Raw genomic sequence first — 15822 nt, forward strand, 5'->3', positions numbered from 1 at the left:
TATTTTATTGAACACATGAAAAAGGTAGTCACCATAAAGTTCTTACCATTTAATAATTACAGATTAGGTAAGAAGGCCTTGCATGTATGTATGCCCACAAATTGTGGTCTATTGTACATACATTTTGCTACTCTAGCAAATGTCCTGAGGGCATAAAAGCACCTCTCAGGTCTCCGAGTCCATGATGAATGTCTCAAAGTTTGGCTGGAGTTCCGACACCAGCGCCTCCACGAAGTCCTCGATGGTAGGACGCCTTTGAAGCATACCTGCGACACAAAAGCACACGCGGTCAAAGAAACAAAATAAAAAATATTTTCTGAACAAATATCACAATGTGTCATATACAAAAAGGGTAGCCCACAAAATACTGATAGTTTGGCACATTCAGATTTTTTTTTCCAGACCAAAAAGTTTGTAGCAAACAAGTGAACTCAGACACGTGATCATTATGAGACCATTGACTGTTATACTACAGAGTAAACACGAGTACGCCGTGTGTTTTGTACATTTGTACGTGAGCTCATGCGTGGAAGACTCCTCTTTGCTAGCTTTGCACTTCAAAAAGCCGCTCGCTTTGAAGTCGCCAAGCTTTGCCCCTGTGGACCTGACTATGTCAATAGACGCTTTAACCACACTCACTCCATGACTGGGTTTCCTCCATTAGTAAGTAACACACCCACATCTGCACGGACACGCATGACTGGCAATGCCCAAATGTTCACATGGTGAACACACACAACAAAGCTGAGAACGAGGTATGGCACTCAAGAGCAAGAGATACGAGTGTCCTCTTACAAAGCTACCCGCCTCACCCTGTCCTCTGGCTATCAGATGAAACACAATGTCGGGGTGTCTGACATACCGTGACCGCATGGGTCCAGCTCCCGAGGGGAACATCCACCCTTCCCCAAGGCAGCCACATGAAAGCATCGATTCTATCAATAGTGACGATGCTCCCTACCAATAGCCGAAAGCTCCAACTGATCTAACTGGTGTTTTCCATTTCCATTTAATGGTTCATAGACAAACAATTTAGATCACCTGTAAATGTTTTAAGGTTTGCCTTGAAATTTTATCTAAATCCTCTGTTATTTGAAAGGAAAAGGGTCTTAGCCAGCCTGCTAATAGCAAAACGTTCATAAATAAAAAAAAATAATAAAATGCCACAAAGGTCTCTAATGCACGATTTCCACGAAATAGACGAGAGACAGATTTTAAAATGCGCATTAAAGACCTTCTGATCTATCTCAGACAAAACGTTCAATAACTAGTTCCTCAGAGAGAAACTTTTCTCAGCCCAAATCCCTGAGAGAGCTTGGAGGAGAATGCCAAGATAACCCCGGAGCCATAACAACACTCAGCAGGATCTGATTGGATTGTTGAGGGCAAAACATGGGGGGGGGGGGGGGAGAGAAGAGACAAAACAATCATTTCAATGTAAGAGAAGAGTTGAGCAATGTGGAGCCTTTAAGGTAAAAATTGGACCACACATAACCTGCGTCATTCCTACGCACACGCACAAAAATGTGTAACAGATATGCAAATATCAGAATTCCTCTCACTGCTGAGCAACGCTAAAGAAGAACCAAGCTGGCTCCTGCTCATTGCAACCAGAGAATGTTTTCAACAATAAAATTCATTTTCAGTTTTACAAGGACGCGCAGTGGATGGCTTGTTTATTTACTTGAAAGGGTGGTGGGAGATGGGTATCGAGTCCAGTGACGACCTATGTGACCTCCTAACAGCTCTGAGCCTGTCATAATGAGCGCCTTGGGGATGAAAAAATTGGAGAGCCACTTGGAAATTGTTTGAAATCTCTTAGATACTGCCAAGAAACAATTTGGCCACTGCGAGGAAAATTTCTGAGGAGCTTTAGTTTTCAGTCAACAAAATAATTGCGGGTAGTAATTCCAATGATGTTCCCATTCTAAAAGTGAGTCCACCAAGTAAAAAAAAAGAAAACTGAAAAAATATATGTGAATCAATATATTGTGGCAAGTGTCAGTGTTTGCAATCTGCATGCACTCTAAGAAGGAGTTATAATAAACATGGCTTCTTATTCCACCCGTTTACTGCTGTACAAATGAAATTTGTATATAGCCAGTCTGAATACTTCACTAAACCTGGCTAATGATCCCAATCCTCTGGGCTTGGCCGTGTTCCTGTTCTTTCATAATTTTAATTGCAGGCATTTGGGGCTTCGCAACCATATGCATTTAAAAATGACATTCAGTCGCTTGAGCTAGAGCCGCAATGCTTTTGTAGTTTAATTAATTGCAGTATTAACAGAATTAATATCCAAAGTGGTAGAACAGAGTTAGATGAAACACATTTCAAGATTTGTGGTTGCTTCAAGTATCTCTTTGAGATGCCTCCTCGTAACTATTTGAAACATGTCAAGATTACATCTCCGTTTGACCTGCAGGCAAATGATGGGACTCTGTAATTATAACTTTGAAGTTTGATGCTATTTCTTCAAACCAGATTTAGGAGAGGCCCGGAAAGAGGAGCAAGACATTGGTTGATGGTACGCACTGCCAGGAGGCTTCCTGAGTCGACTAAGCACTTTCAACACGCCCTGTCTGTCAGACAATTGATGGAGGCATCTAAGAAAGGCAGTAAAACAACCTCTTATTACAGGAACAATTTAAATGGAAAACATATAAAAGATAATCAAAACACACAGAGCGTAAGAAGAGATTAAGCAAGATGTTGACAATTGTGGTTGACGAGAACATTGGAGACATTCAAGACATGGTGACATTTTTTCTTGAAATGATTTATCCAAGTCTCTTTTTTTTTTTTTTTTACATCACAACAAGACAAGGGTGTGTTTCTATCTGCCTTTTACTCATGAGATCAAACATTCTGAACTCATTGGTCAAGGCTATGGGACCGGTCCAAGGCCATAAAGGCCCTCTCTGTGGCCGAAAAAAAAAAAGGTCAGTTTAGCTGCTCGATCAGCTCTTTTCTTTCTCTTCACCCCCTCCCACTATGTCTCCATGCCTCTCTGCAGGTTTGAATTTCAATACTGTCTCTTGTAGAAAACAGACGGCAGCATGCAGGACAGGGAACTGTGTAGTCCTGGTTGATGGGCCGATCATTTTCCATGCTGCTATGCCCCCTCACTGAAGGGAAAGTTCCACACTGCCATTTACAAGCGCCTTTGTTTGAAAGGATTATGTAGACCTGGATTGTGTATCCTTGCTCCAGTCTCCAGTGACCTTCATATTTGTCTAGAAGGGGTATTTTGTCACTCTAACCTTACTGAACAAAAAAATACTTCAATACAAAAGACGACAAATGACGGTGACGATTCAGGTCCACAGAATGAAAGACCGAGGTAAATGAATGGATGCTGCCAATACAGTGCTCAGCAACCCCATTGGAAAAGTTCAAGAACAATTTCCAAGATTTTGACAAAATGTTTTAGTTTTTTTTTGGTGTTTAAATAACATGTAATGTGATGTATACATTACAAACACGTTAACTAATATAAAAATGAATGCATCGCACAACAAAAACAATTATACCTGGTTTTTTGGATGACGTCCATGACCTTTGTGGACAGCAAGATGTTTGCTAGGTATGGAATGATCAAGTCCTTGTGTGTGTACTAATTGAAAAATCTTGTTTGCAATCAATGGACATCATTTGTGGAGTATTTTGTAGCATTGTATCCCATAGAAAATATTGATTCTGTAATCAAATTAAAGGTGTTATTACAAATTTGTTAGGGTCTTTATACTCATTTATGTCACTCCGGACATTGAACTATATCTAAAAAAGAAAACTACAGGGTTTGCTCAGACTTGGATAAGACTTCCCTTGCAGGATCCTGACCTGGTACCACCCCTCTCCCAAACTAACTCGTTTGCAAGATTAACAGCAGCGCTAATCCCAACAGTTGGGATGAGGAGCTGGCTGTCATTTCAGAGGCGAAGGAGCTGTTCTGGCTGCAGCTGGAAGTGTGGCACAGTGTTGGAGGAGGGAGGAGAAGACCCTTGGGGAAAGCCACTCCCAAGTGTCTGCTGATGTTTCTGTTCTTAACTCCCTACTCGCCTTCTCCTTTGGAGTGTCTTGTTCTGACATGTCACAGCCAGAGGACACACACATTCGCACACACGTGAAAAAAACAACCGTAAATGCTGTAATATGTGTGCCTGCCCAGTGGTTGACGATGGCTCTTTATAAAGAAACAACACACACACACACACACACACACACACACACACACACTCACACACTCACACACTCACACACTCACACACTCACACACACACACACACACACACACACACACACACACACACACACACACACACACACACACACACACACACACACACACACACAAAAAGGTCTGTCTATTCATCCAAGTCAGATTCTAAAATGTTTGTTGACTTTTGTTTTGTTTAGTTATTACTATGAAGTTGAAGGTCGGAACAAACTTTGGAAATTGGGAGTGGTTGTTGCTAGGTGCTACTCAACTTCATGAACGAGCCACAGTGACACGCCAAAATGCTGCAGGCGTGCAGGGTACGTGTCAAAAACAAAGAAAGGGGGAAAAAACATCAACTGTTACTTCAACTTGAAAAAAGTGGGAACATCACTGAACTGGATTGACCAGCTGTGATAAGTCGGCGGGTGTCACAGACGGTGGTGATTCAACATCATTTAATTGAGTGGCGTTTGTCATCATCAATTGCAAACTGCCAAATCTCGTGTAAAGTAGGATCGCACAGTGTTAAACTGCCAAAGACATCGTGCCGCATGCCAAAACATACCCGCACATTTGTAAATGTCTCAAACAAATGTCTAACTGTTGTGCGGCTTCAGCTATCTGTACACCAGAAGACTGATAAGATTTGGAGAAAAAAAATCCTTTGAAAACTATCATCTCATGCCTGCTCATATTTAAAGACAGGTTGAACAGTTTTTAGTCACAGCCTAGTCTCAGACTGAACTTTTACAAAGACTGTGAATTTTGTAAGAACACTATTTCCAAGACGAGATTTGTTAGGCATTTTTCCCCCACAATAAAATGTTTTCTTATCATACACAGATCCGTTTGTGCCAGTGTTTCTCCTTCCATGCCGTTTTTGTGATTGGAAAAATAACCTGTTTTCTGGGTTTGTTCAACCCAATATATTGGTTGTTTGTTCTGTAACGTACGTCGCCATCAGGCTTGTCGTATTGCCAAGACTAGGAAAAAAAATGATAGAAATGATAGTTGAGGGAGACCATAGTGCTCAATGCAGAAATCTTTTTGCACCCTTTTCTAGTTTTTTGTGTTAAAATTAAATTTGCCACTTGTGAATTCCGATGAAGCTATAAGATCTTCTCAGGGGACGATCGGTGGAAACATAATGCCCGTGGGCTTAATTTTGAGCTTCATGGCCAAGACTGTGAAGGTGTCATCACATGTACTGCTTCAAAGACAGAAGACAGTGTCCATGTTCATTCAATTTCATTGGGAAGGTGGTCACCCAGATTTATCTAAGACTGTTTGTGTTACCTTCTACCATCAACATGGGCTCCTTGGCTCCTCCATGGGCTAACATCTCTCGACGGTAACGCTCCCCCATTTCCCTGAAAGACACATGAGAGAGGTGATGATGCTTTAGTCACCACTGAAGTGGTGTTTTCATCATACCTGTTTAAAGGATCCTGAAGGAAGCACTGCTTCCACACCATGGAGGCCACGGCTCTGGACATGAGGTAAGAATAGTATTTGGCTCCATAACCAATGAGATGGCTAAATCTCAGCTGCCAAGCCTGTGAACAAACATAACACCTAAGTAAATGGACAGTTTGATGGGATGTGAAGGAAATGTGTGAGAAGCACCAATAAAGAGTCATAAGTGGGGATGTCATTCTCATCTTTTGTCGTCGTTTCCTCCGTCATTATTGCTATCATTTATTGTTCACTTTTACTCCAACGAACCATTGACAAAACATCAAAGCACAAGCAGGGATCTCCCATTTCAAAGGACGAAACATGGAAATTCCGAAACAGTAAACGGATGGATTCCTCTCATCTATTTTGTGTCGTTGCCTTGGGGTCTGTCTCCATGACATTGAAGATGTTCTCTTATGGTCTCTAACTACTAACTACTCAAACTACAGAGGAATTCAGAAAGTTGAGAAAGACAACAGATGCCAAATTAAAAAAAAAAAAAGCTTACAGACCTCCCACCAATCATAATCTAGAGACCTGTAGTTGTTTCGATCCAAGACTCGATTCACAAAATGCTATTACACGTGTACATAAGTGAGGAAACTAATGTGAAGCATGTTTTTGTTTGTTTTTAATGTGTTGTGCGGATTTTTGAAGCCAGATCATTTGTCAAGAGGACAAAGTGTGCAACATGCATTCATATTTTCTTTATCCTGTTGATGACGACGGCAGTGGCTGGAGTGGAGACCACAGCTTTCAAGGCCGAAAGCTGGACTAAATTCTGAACTGTGAGAGAAGACTGTGAAATCCCCAAATTTAAAAATACAAAAAAATCATGGAGCTCTTTTTAATTCACCCTATCAATTATGTGTGTTAGCATGTTTCATTCCGACTGAGGTCATGCGATGATCACGTGGTTTTAACTGTGAATGTAGAGCAAATACTTGTTGCTTTGGCATTCAAGCAAGGGATCACATACTAGCTCAAACTCTTGCAGGCTGATGTTTATATCCAAATATTATCCTCAGCTGAAGAGCAGACCATGTGGTCCGTGTTACTTACAGTTGAGCTTCCCTCTCTCACACAGCCAGGGATTGATAGCGGCACTCTGTAAATTACACACACGCTAGCCAGAATGTTTAGAATCTGTCTCCCAATAACCCATTAGCCACTCCAATGTTTCCTTGGCTGAGGATACCATTCCTGCATGTATCTACTAAATTGGGCGGATTAAAGTTCCAAAAAGATATCAGCTTTCACTTTCTATGCTCTCATCCAGTGGTGGGTTTGAGGCACTGCTGCTTCTTATGACCTGAGTTGAGTTTCCTGTCCAAAGAGTGCTTGTATCTTGAATTTTTGCTTGCAAGTAAAAGCAAAAATATTGTCCCAACATCGGTTCAATTTCGAAGGCACCCTCTATTTCAAGGATCGTATACTGGTATGTACCAAAACTATGCAGACAGCAGCCCACCATTTTTGCCCATCTACAAACCAACACTAAGGGCATCCTTGAGAGTGAGGTACAGCAATCACAGAGAGCAGCTCAAACTGGGAAAATAATTCTGCTGCGGTTGGCTGAGGTAAATGTCTGCTAGAGCTCTCAATGCAAGTTGAAAAGAGGGAAACATATTACTGTAAAAAACAAAAAACAAAAAAAAAAATATATGTGACAGTAGCATCTGAAAAATAAGTAAGGCACGAGCTGAAGCGTGGGTGAAGAAATACTGACCAGACACTGAAATTTGGGCATAGATACTACAACAGCACTGTGATCTCTCTTCATCCAGGCTTCCATCCATCCATCTCCTGAACCAGTGATACACATAATTATAGCTAAGGCCCAATGAAGGCCACTCCTTTGCTCCATTGTGACTTTGTTTTGGATTCCCTTCCCTCTCCTGGCCTCTTCTTCTCACCCACAGCTGTAAATGTGTGTGTGTGGGGGGGGGAATGACGAGCTTTTTTTTCATTACAGGAATTGGACGAATAGTTTCGAATATTTCCTCAAGGGAGACGTCATTCAATGATCTGCTTTGTGGTTTTACTAGATCTTAAAAAAAAAAAAAAATCTTTAATCTTTAAAACTGTGCTGGGACTGAAAAAGAGGACACTAAAAGGCCACACGATGACTCGCCAGTGTAGTTTGTGGCACTATAACTGCAGCACTGCAGCAAATATTTTGACAAAAGTATTGGGACACCTGATCAATGAACAATATACACAGCAGTACATTAAACATTTCTGGGGGAAAGGAGCAGCGAGTTACGCGCTTCTGGTCTACGCTTGTTTCAAGCTACTGGAACGCCCTTGCAGACTAAACACCCACCCAGTTTCTCAGCAGCTGTCCCAGCAATTTGAGTCCACATGCAGCTGTTCTGATTTTGGTGCATCAGATAAATTATCAAATGTTTCCACGTGCCCCCTGCAATGTGTTCAAGTAGTTATTGCTGCTTGGCACATTAAATGAGTTTTTTTCACATGTAGTTATGAGATGTCCTACTTTGTGAGCAGGCAATGAACGCATCTGGAGTCTGCTGAGTAAAGCAGACGCAAGGTTTGGGTGAGTTAAGTGTCTTAGAAAAAAAATGGCCATCAAAATAACAAATTTCATAAGCAATTAGATCACCATTGTACCAAAGGTAATATATAGCAATATACATGCTTATAATTAACTTATAATTTCGTATAATCACTATACATATGCATTTAATAGTTCGGTACTGGTGCTTTTTAAAGATGAAAACCTGAAAATGTCATCCAAAGTTGTACTTTTAAAAGATGAAGCAATGTATTGTTCCTCCAGCCATCTTTGTGGTGTGCCTGCCGTTATGTTCAGCAATTCAGCTAAGGTTTTTATTTAAACACCTCTACCACTTAAACATTCTGAGAGACAATTTTACTATGGCAACAACGTGCAAATCGCTGACTGCAGAGGAGCATGTACTGTGAAACAACAAATGACTCATTAAATCAAATATAGGCTTTTGATTTCTGTGTAGACACTTTGGTAACTGGAATATTTTGAACGGGAATATGTAGATTACGGAAACTTAATTTTATAGCGGCATATGGAGCCAAGAATTTGATGCTATCGATGGTATAGCGAGCTATACATAAAGTCTAGCGACCAGAATTTAGTATGCCATTGTACCCTAAATGCAGAAATGGTAAAAGTGTGGAGTCCATTTGACCATTGGAAGTCTCTTTGATCAAAACTTTCCACAGAATTGTCCAGGACATCTAGGTAAGATAAAAAATTGGGATTCAAACCTACTGTATTTGGTGTGTAAGGCAAGCCATAGAACTTCTGCTGCATCTCCTTCAGGAGTTCAGTGGTGGAGAGATTTTGGGGTTTACTGTGGTATATCTGGTCCAGCGCAGCATAGAAAATCTGCCCAGGAAAAACAGATAACCACTGATTGTACATGTTTGACATTAAAACAAGAAACGAAATATTTCTGCAGTACAAAGTATAGAAGATTTTGCCTGTTAATAATCCCACAATGCAGTGTGCAACAGAGAAAGTCAGAGAAACAAACACAAGATGTTAAAAAGATGTTCACTACCGGCGTGTAATGTAAGGTGACTTTTTGTTTGGTGGTACCTGCAGCTGGGTGTCTGCGGCACCGCACACCTTCTTGGACTCAGACAGGCGGGTCACCATACTCTCAGGCAGAGGCTGACGAGACATTGAAAAACAGTTCATCATCTACTGAAACCCTACGGCAAATATTCCTTAAACTTTTGAGCTCTTGGTTTTTGTGCATACTACATTTGAAGAATACTACCTGTCCAGTTTCATAATGACGTGCAAACTGGCTGACGACGCGATAGTCAGAGGCAAAGTACTCCATGAGGATGGAGGGCACTTCCGCAAAATCTGTTGCACATCTAGTTCCTGGAAAATTGAAAAGCGATTAGGAGGGAGAATGTCAACAATAAATGCCCCAAATCTTCAGTCCCTACACTTTGGCTTAAGTCCCTCTTTTAGATCCCATTTGATTATGAGAAATTTTCTAATGCTGCGGTTGCACATCGTATAAAAGCCTTAAAATTAAGATTGAACGTTCAACCTGCTGACCTCACCTGTAACGTGCTGGTAACGAGTGCGCCCTAGCATTGAATGCATGGCGTGTCCCATCTCGTGGAAAAGGTTCTCCATCATGCCTGGGGATAGCAGGGTGGGGGCACTTCTGGTGGGGTGGGGTAGGCTCAGCATCAGAACCACAACAGGCAGCTGGTACTGACTTGTTTCCTGGCACCAGCGACCGCCCCGGATAGTGAAGTGACAGTCCTGCATGGGGAGGAAGACGAAGGGCAACCATGCTTTCTTTTGTAGAAACGGGCTATACAAGTGAAAGCCCATTTACATTCATTGTTGTGTAATCTTTTAGTCGCAAGATGATAGGATTGTACTGTTTTGGATTCTGTGGTGGGAGGGAAAGCTGCTATCTTGATTCCACAAAAAGCAAAAATGAAGTCCTTTAACAAAAGTGAAAGTGCTTGTCCATTTAACAGTTAGTGTCTCTGAAAGCCAATAGCAGATGTTTAGATTCTACAGCAGGGGTGTCAATTAAATTAATTTAAAAATAAAAATGATTTAAAAAAAATAAATGGTAAGAAAAATGGATAACAATATCCATTTTTTTAAAAGTGAAAACAATTTGAAATTTTGTAATTGACATATGCATGCATATTCTTTTCTTAAAATGATGTGGCAGGCCGTATCTGGCCGTCGGGCCTTGACCTTTACACCGGTGTTCGACAAGCAAGACTTAGTAACCAACTGCATTTTGAAGTCCCAATTTAGTTGTATACCTGTTGTAAAATGACAATTAAAGCATTAAGGGGTCCATTGTGTTCTACTGTGATGGAGGTAATGACACTACGAGTAAGAAGCAGAAGATTGAGCGTGTGTGTGTGTGTGTGTGTGTGAGTGTGTGTGTGTATGCTCACCTGATGAGGTTTGTCTTTCCGCTGAAAAAAGTCACAGTAGATATAGCCAAGTAATCCCTCTGTTTCATGAACTACAGCCTGTAAATGTGCACAAACCCATGGAAATTTTAAACTTGGAAATGATAAAAAAAAAAAATAATAATCAGGCAACAGGTAATTACCACACAGACAACAGCATACCAATTTGCGCACGTCGTCGCTCCACACCTCTCCAGAGTTGGGCTGTTCGGACATGAGGGAGACACCGTAGAGCCGAGAGAAGAGAATGTTCAAACCGTCCATGCAGGCCCCCAGGGAAAAGTAAGGGCTATACAGACTGGGTTCGATGTTGTACCTGAACCATGACCAAAAACACAAGAGAAACAAAAGACACATCTAAGATCTAAAAGTATCTATGATATGTTGTCTTGTTGAGGTTGGACTATGTCCATTAGAAACAAATTAGAAAACTATTTCATGAATGAATGCGCACCTCTCTTTCAGTGCCAACTGAAACTGAGCAAACATTATTCATTTGGTAAATGTCAGAATCTTTAATACAGTAGTATTTGTAGCGAACTAAAACAAAGGCTGCATTTCAAGCTTATTTCTGTATATGCTGTAAATGCAAATAGAATTTTGCAAGAACAGAGTAGTATTCTTTTGTTGCAGCAGTGCATTCCCAGCTAAATCTGGGCAAAATGAACAGACTTAAGCTAGAGTTTCGATAGACTGGTAGGTTAGAATACACATGGATTAGCCCAAACGTCTCACCTATTTGTTTCCACTACTCGAGTAAATGCAGTGATTAAAATAAGAATGTTTTCGAACCTTTCGGCACGCAATACTCCACTGAGGAACGGGTGATCCCACGGCATGAGCTCCTGTGTCAACACAACATGTGAGTTCTCATAGATGACAAAGAACCTGGAATATAGCTGGAAAGGGAACAGAGTGTCACCCACCGAATGCCGAGGGTTGAGTTTTTTCTTCATGTCACTCATCATTGCAAAGTCCTTTGCTGTTCTGTGACATTGGGAGGAGAAGAGCAAATAAAAGTCAGAAGTTGAAGGTGAAGGTTTTTTTTTTCATTTTTACATTCATTATTTATTATTCATTTCCCACAAATAGTGGGGGTCCACTGTACATGATAAATATGATCAATTATAGAAATGTTTCTGTAATTTCTTTCTCTAAATGTACCTGACTGACAGCTTATCTGTTAATAGTTGAAGAAACCCCATCACTGTTTCTGAAATATACCAAAATGAATGCAGCATGAAACAACAAATAACATAATCATCATAACCAAAATCCATCATACTTTTGTAGCTCGATTGTGTGAAGACAGCCACAAAGAATGGCACCTAACAGGGCTCCAGTCTAACTTTTTTTTTTTACTAGGATCAGACTGGCCCCTAACCTAAAATATTGAGGAATTAGTTTGTAAACAGTCGACAAATAGATAAAAACAAACTTTATGTCTAAAATGTTAAGGGCAAAATGGCACTATTTATGTGAAGTCTAACGCCCTGCTTAATTCTGCTACTAGAAAGTCATTCCCATGCGCTCCTCATTAAAAACAGACAGAATCATCCAAAAGGCATAAACGAGCAGTAATTATCTGTGGTTATAATTGAACCTGGGGTTGCTGCCATAGTTCCCTTCAAGGCTCTGTGGGCATAGGAGTCGTATCCCACCAGTTTGGCCAGTTTATATCTGCATCTTAGGAGTTCTTCCAGACATTCCATCAGGTCTGCGTTTGGATACAGGTAAACCCTGTAGGCGATTTCTCGCACCTACCAATGTGAAATAGTAACAAGAGACATTATCCTTCAAGTCTGAATATACAAATTATTTTCCAATTGTTAATACCACTAATTCAATATGCTAAAATGGAATTAAGTACTGTTAATATGAAAATGTTATTTGAGTTACTTTCATTAACCCCAGAACACACACACAAAGCCAAATGAAAAACAAATGACTTGAACGATGGATTAGACCTGCTTCGAACCGGCTGGTTATATTATGCATTGTAATTTGTACACCTCCAGCGCGACTCAATTTTCTACTGTACTTATCTGGATTGCTAAATTGGTATGCTTACCCTCACTAATACATTTTCAAGTTGTCTATTTTTTTTTACGACAACATTCAACAACATAAAAAAAAACTGCTGTTCATATACTGCATGCTGTGCAGAGGATCTATTTATTTGTGGGTATGTGAATTAAATGGAAAATAATAAAGAGCATCAAAAGAAAAACTCTAAAATCTATTTATCAAACTCTTGAGGGCAATCCTAATCCAATGCAATAGGGTGTCATAATACTTTTATGTCAGCATATCTGTAGTTGCTTGGGGGCAGAACACATTAAGATTTCATTGCTTGTGATTTAAAGTTATTGTGCATAAAATATAAACAAAATGTTGGTGCTGCATGATTGAGCATGAACGGCTCGAGCCTCACGAGAAGCAGCGGTTCAGAAAGTGGACGGATGGGTTCTGAACATATTAAGCTTAAACGTATTATAAGATTGCAATCAAAATATGTCTTTTGTGAAAAAGAAACATGAAATGGTGAAACATAGCCAAACAATCATTCCATCAAAGCGCTTGAATGCATCTCTTGAATTAATTATGAAGCAACCGCGCCACCTACTGAGCAATGAGAGTAATGTTCGAGATTTGGTCACACACACCAAGTCATCTGGCGAGTCGGCGTGTAATCCTCCAATTTCCACAAAACTTCCTGAGCTGGCAAAGTGCAAGTGGAGATGTTCGGGAATGGCTGACCTGGCGATTCTGTTGGCCATGTGAGAGCCAACCAAGAATTCATTGTTTAAATCCAAGAGCTTCACGTGGAGAGCAACTGCCTCTTTCCTCTGCAATGCGAAGTGACAACAAGACAAATGTCTGTCATTTCTGTCTGACTTTTTTCACACGCAACAAGCCTCTCACCAGTTTCTCATCGAGATGAATCCCGCTGATTTCAAAGTCAAACATAAATAACTCTGCTACTCTCCTGCAAAGACAGCAATATGAAATTATTTTTTAAGTATGTACTGTAGGTTACATTGGGACATGCACCGATGGTACTATATTCTTGGAAAAGAAAACCATAATGAATCATAATAAACACATTCTTGGTACAATTAAACCTATACAGTTGAACTCTAAAACTTGTCACAAGGACACATTTTTGCAATCTATAAGTTTATTAACTGTTGCGAATGTGTTAATCAAATTTAAACTTTATGAATGTTACTCTTTGATGGGTTTATTTTAAGTTTTTTTTTTTTACAATTAAGTGTTGCAAAAAAGTCAACCAGACCAGAGTTAAACCTTTGATACTTGCTGATATAACACTCGGCAATACTTCTGGTGCATATTTTATATTCTGCCTATTCACAATTACTTAAGAGGTACTCTATTGTGATGGGGCACCTTGTGTCTGAGTCCAGCTGAGCCACAAGATCCGGCCTGTCCAGCAAATTCTTCAAACTGTTGCATAGCTCCACATTGGTGTTCAACCTGTAGAGTCAGCATGATTTCATTGTTAGATTACTGCTAGTACTGACGAAACAAAATCGTGTGTTAGTCCTTTACTTCTCCACGACTGTGCCGATCTCAATGCAGGTCTTTTCTGCGGCCTCGCGGTACACTGGATCAGGATGTGCTATTTTAACAAAATCCGCCTGGAAATGGAGAGACAGATTTGCCTCACAAACAACTCAATCAGATGATGTTAATTTAAGCTTCTTGGATTTGAAAGTTTGACATGAGGGGGAAAAAAAATTGAACCTCTCTTTGAATTTGTTTGAGTATGATAGTGGTCATACATTTTGGAAGGCAACAAAGGTTTTTGGGAAGAAATCCACCTCTGACGTTGCACGAAAGTTCCAAGGTTGAACTGCGATTATGTGAGACTTCAATTCCTTAAGCATAACAGATGAACTATGTTTGTTTATGTGTGATGTCACCACAGTGGGGAAAAAAACTATTATTTATCCATTATTTCTGTTACCTTAAAAAAGGATGATTTTATTTTTTTAAAATCTTGTTTGGCATTGGACAAATAAAGGAAATCTCATAACAAGAAAAGCAGAACAAAAACATATCATAAGAGGATGGAGCAATAACAATATTGGAATCTGATTTTTAGGCATATTTCATTTTAAGGCCATAACGCCTCGTCAGATCCTTCGCGCTGAACTTACCAAGTCCGCCACTTTACAAAGACCATCAGAGAGCTGGTCAAAAGCTGTGACAGTCTCAAGCCCTGGAGCAGAAGTACACACTTTTTCGATCAGTAGATCTGTATTCTTTAGAGCCACCTTTGTGGCCACCTGAAATCCAGCCGGAGAACTCAGCTCTGGCAAGCCAAACAAACCCTACAATCAAACATAAACACAATTAGATGTTTCAAGCATTTGAACATAATATTAAAACTGTCTTGAGTATTGCAATCCTCTCTTGACACAAGTAAAATTCACCTTCATAGTTGTTTGTCTCCAATTATTCATCACATTTTAAAAGTCCTTCTACGAGTATCACAAACCATGCATTGACATACTCCCTGACAGTGATGCAAACAAACTTTGAATGTGTGTCACCTGCCTATAAGGTCTTTTTAAATTCAATATTATGCAGAGTGCTCAAGGAGAGATTAATCGAATATGAATAACTGCTGTCGTACTAAGAAAACGTGAGATATCTGAGAAAGTCCCAATCCTGTACTCACCACATTTTTCTCAAACGCTTCCAGTCTCTTGTGAGGTTTGACATTGAAAGCTGCACCAACAGGTGACCATGTTGTGACAGTCTTCCGAAAAGACGTCCACAGACTTCTATTCTTCACACAGAAAAGCAAACATTTACTCATGTTGAATTACTGTCTGTTACTGATGCTTCTTCTTGTACCGACTGAGACCCTCAGAGGACATGCTAATCCTAGGTTCGGTGCTAGCTTGAGCTAAAAAAGTAATTTTGATAAAATCGTGGGACGTAAATAATAACCCAAATAACAACCAAAACACGCTAAATTGTTGTAATTATTCTCAGAAAAGACAGCCTTTGTCACACATGATACTGGGGGAACACACATCAACAAACATGCGGGTGTCAAACGGGCTCCGCCTTCTTCCTACAGTGCTATGGCGGTTGACAAGAAACGCAAATGTATTACCGCCACCTATTGGTGT

At 40.2% G+C, this 15822-nt stretch overlaps 1 protein-coding gene across 5 annotated transcripts in view; it reads right to left on the bottom strand.

The window, feature by feature from the left end:
• The window catches only part of LOC147054663 (mitochondrial intermediate peptidase-like), a 23190-nt gene extending 7418 nt beyond the window's left edge, over positions 1-15772 (bottom strand). Inside the window, exons 1-20 of one of the 5 annotated variants that reach the window (XR_015066674.1) lie at positions 15363-15772; positions 14839-15012; positions 14228-14316; positions 14066-14152; positions 13580-13643; positions 13321-13503; positions 12258-12414; positions 11819-11867; positions 11581-11641; positions 11447-11499; positions 10817-10970; positions 10637-10714; positions 9767-9974; positions 9469-9578; positions 9285-9359; positions 8955-9071; positions 5657-5778; positions 5519-5592; positions 3534-4524; positions 2588-2606 (exon numbers count right to left, since the gene is read on the bottom strand). Coding sequence is in view for 3 of the 5 variants with exons in the window: in XM_085916371.1 (XP_085772497.1) it covers positions 166-266; positions 5519-5592; positions 5657-5778; positions 8955-9071; positions 9285-9359; positions 9469-9578; positions 9767-9974; positions 10637-10714; positions 10817-10970; positions 11447-11499; positions 11581-11641; positions 11819-11867; positions 12258-12414; positions 13321-13503; positions 13580-13643; positions 14066-14152; positions 14228-14316; positions 14839-15012; positions 15363-15503 (2097 nt within the window). In the remaining 2 variants the exon portion in view is untranslated. Of the gene's footprint in view, positions 1-34; positions 267-1741; positions 2607-3112; positions 4525-5518; positions 5593-5656; positions 5779-8954; positions 9072-9284; positions 9360-9468; positions 9579-9766; positions 9975-10636; positions 10715-10816; positions 10971-11446; positions 11500-11580; positions 11642-11818; positions 11868-12257; positions 12415-13320; positions 13504-13579; positions 13644-14065; positions 14153-14227; positions 14317-14838; positions 15013-15362 lie in introns of those variants that run through there. The other 4 variants (XR_015066673.1, XM_085916371.1, XM_085916372.1 and 1 more) reach the window with 4 other exon arrangements.
• Positions 15773-15822: the final 50 nt, after the last annotated feature.

The sequence above is a fragment of the Syngnathus leptorhynchus genome, chromosome 7 (genome assembly GCF_054491065.1).
Source record: "Syngnathus leptorhynchus isolate UIUO chromosome 7, UIUO_Slep, whole genome shotgun sequence".
Lineage (NCBI taxonomy): Eukaryota > Metazoa > Chordata > Actinopteri > Syngnathiformes > Syngnathidae > Syngnathus > Syngnathus leptorhynchus.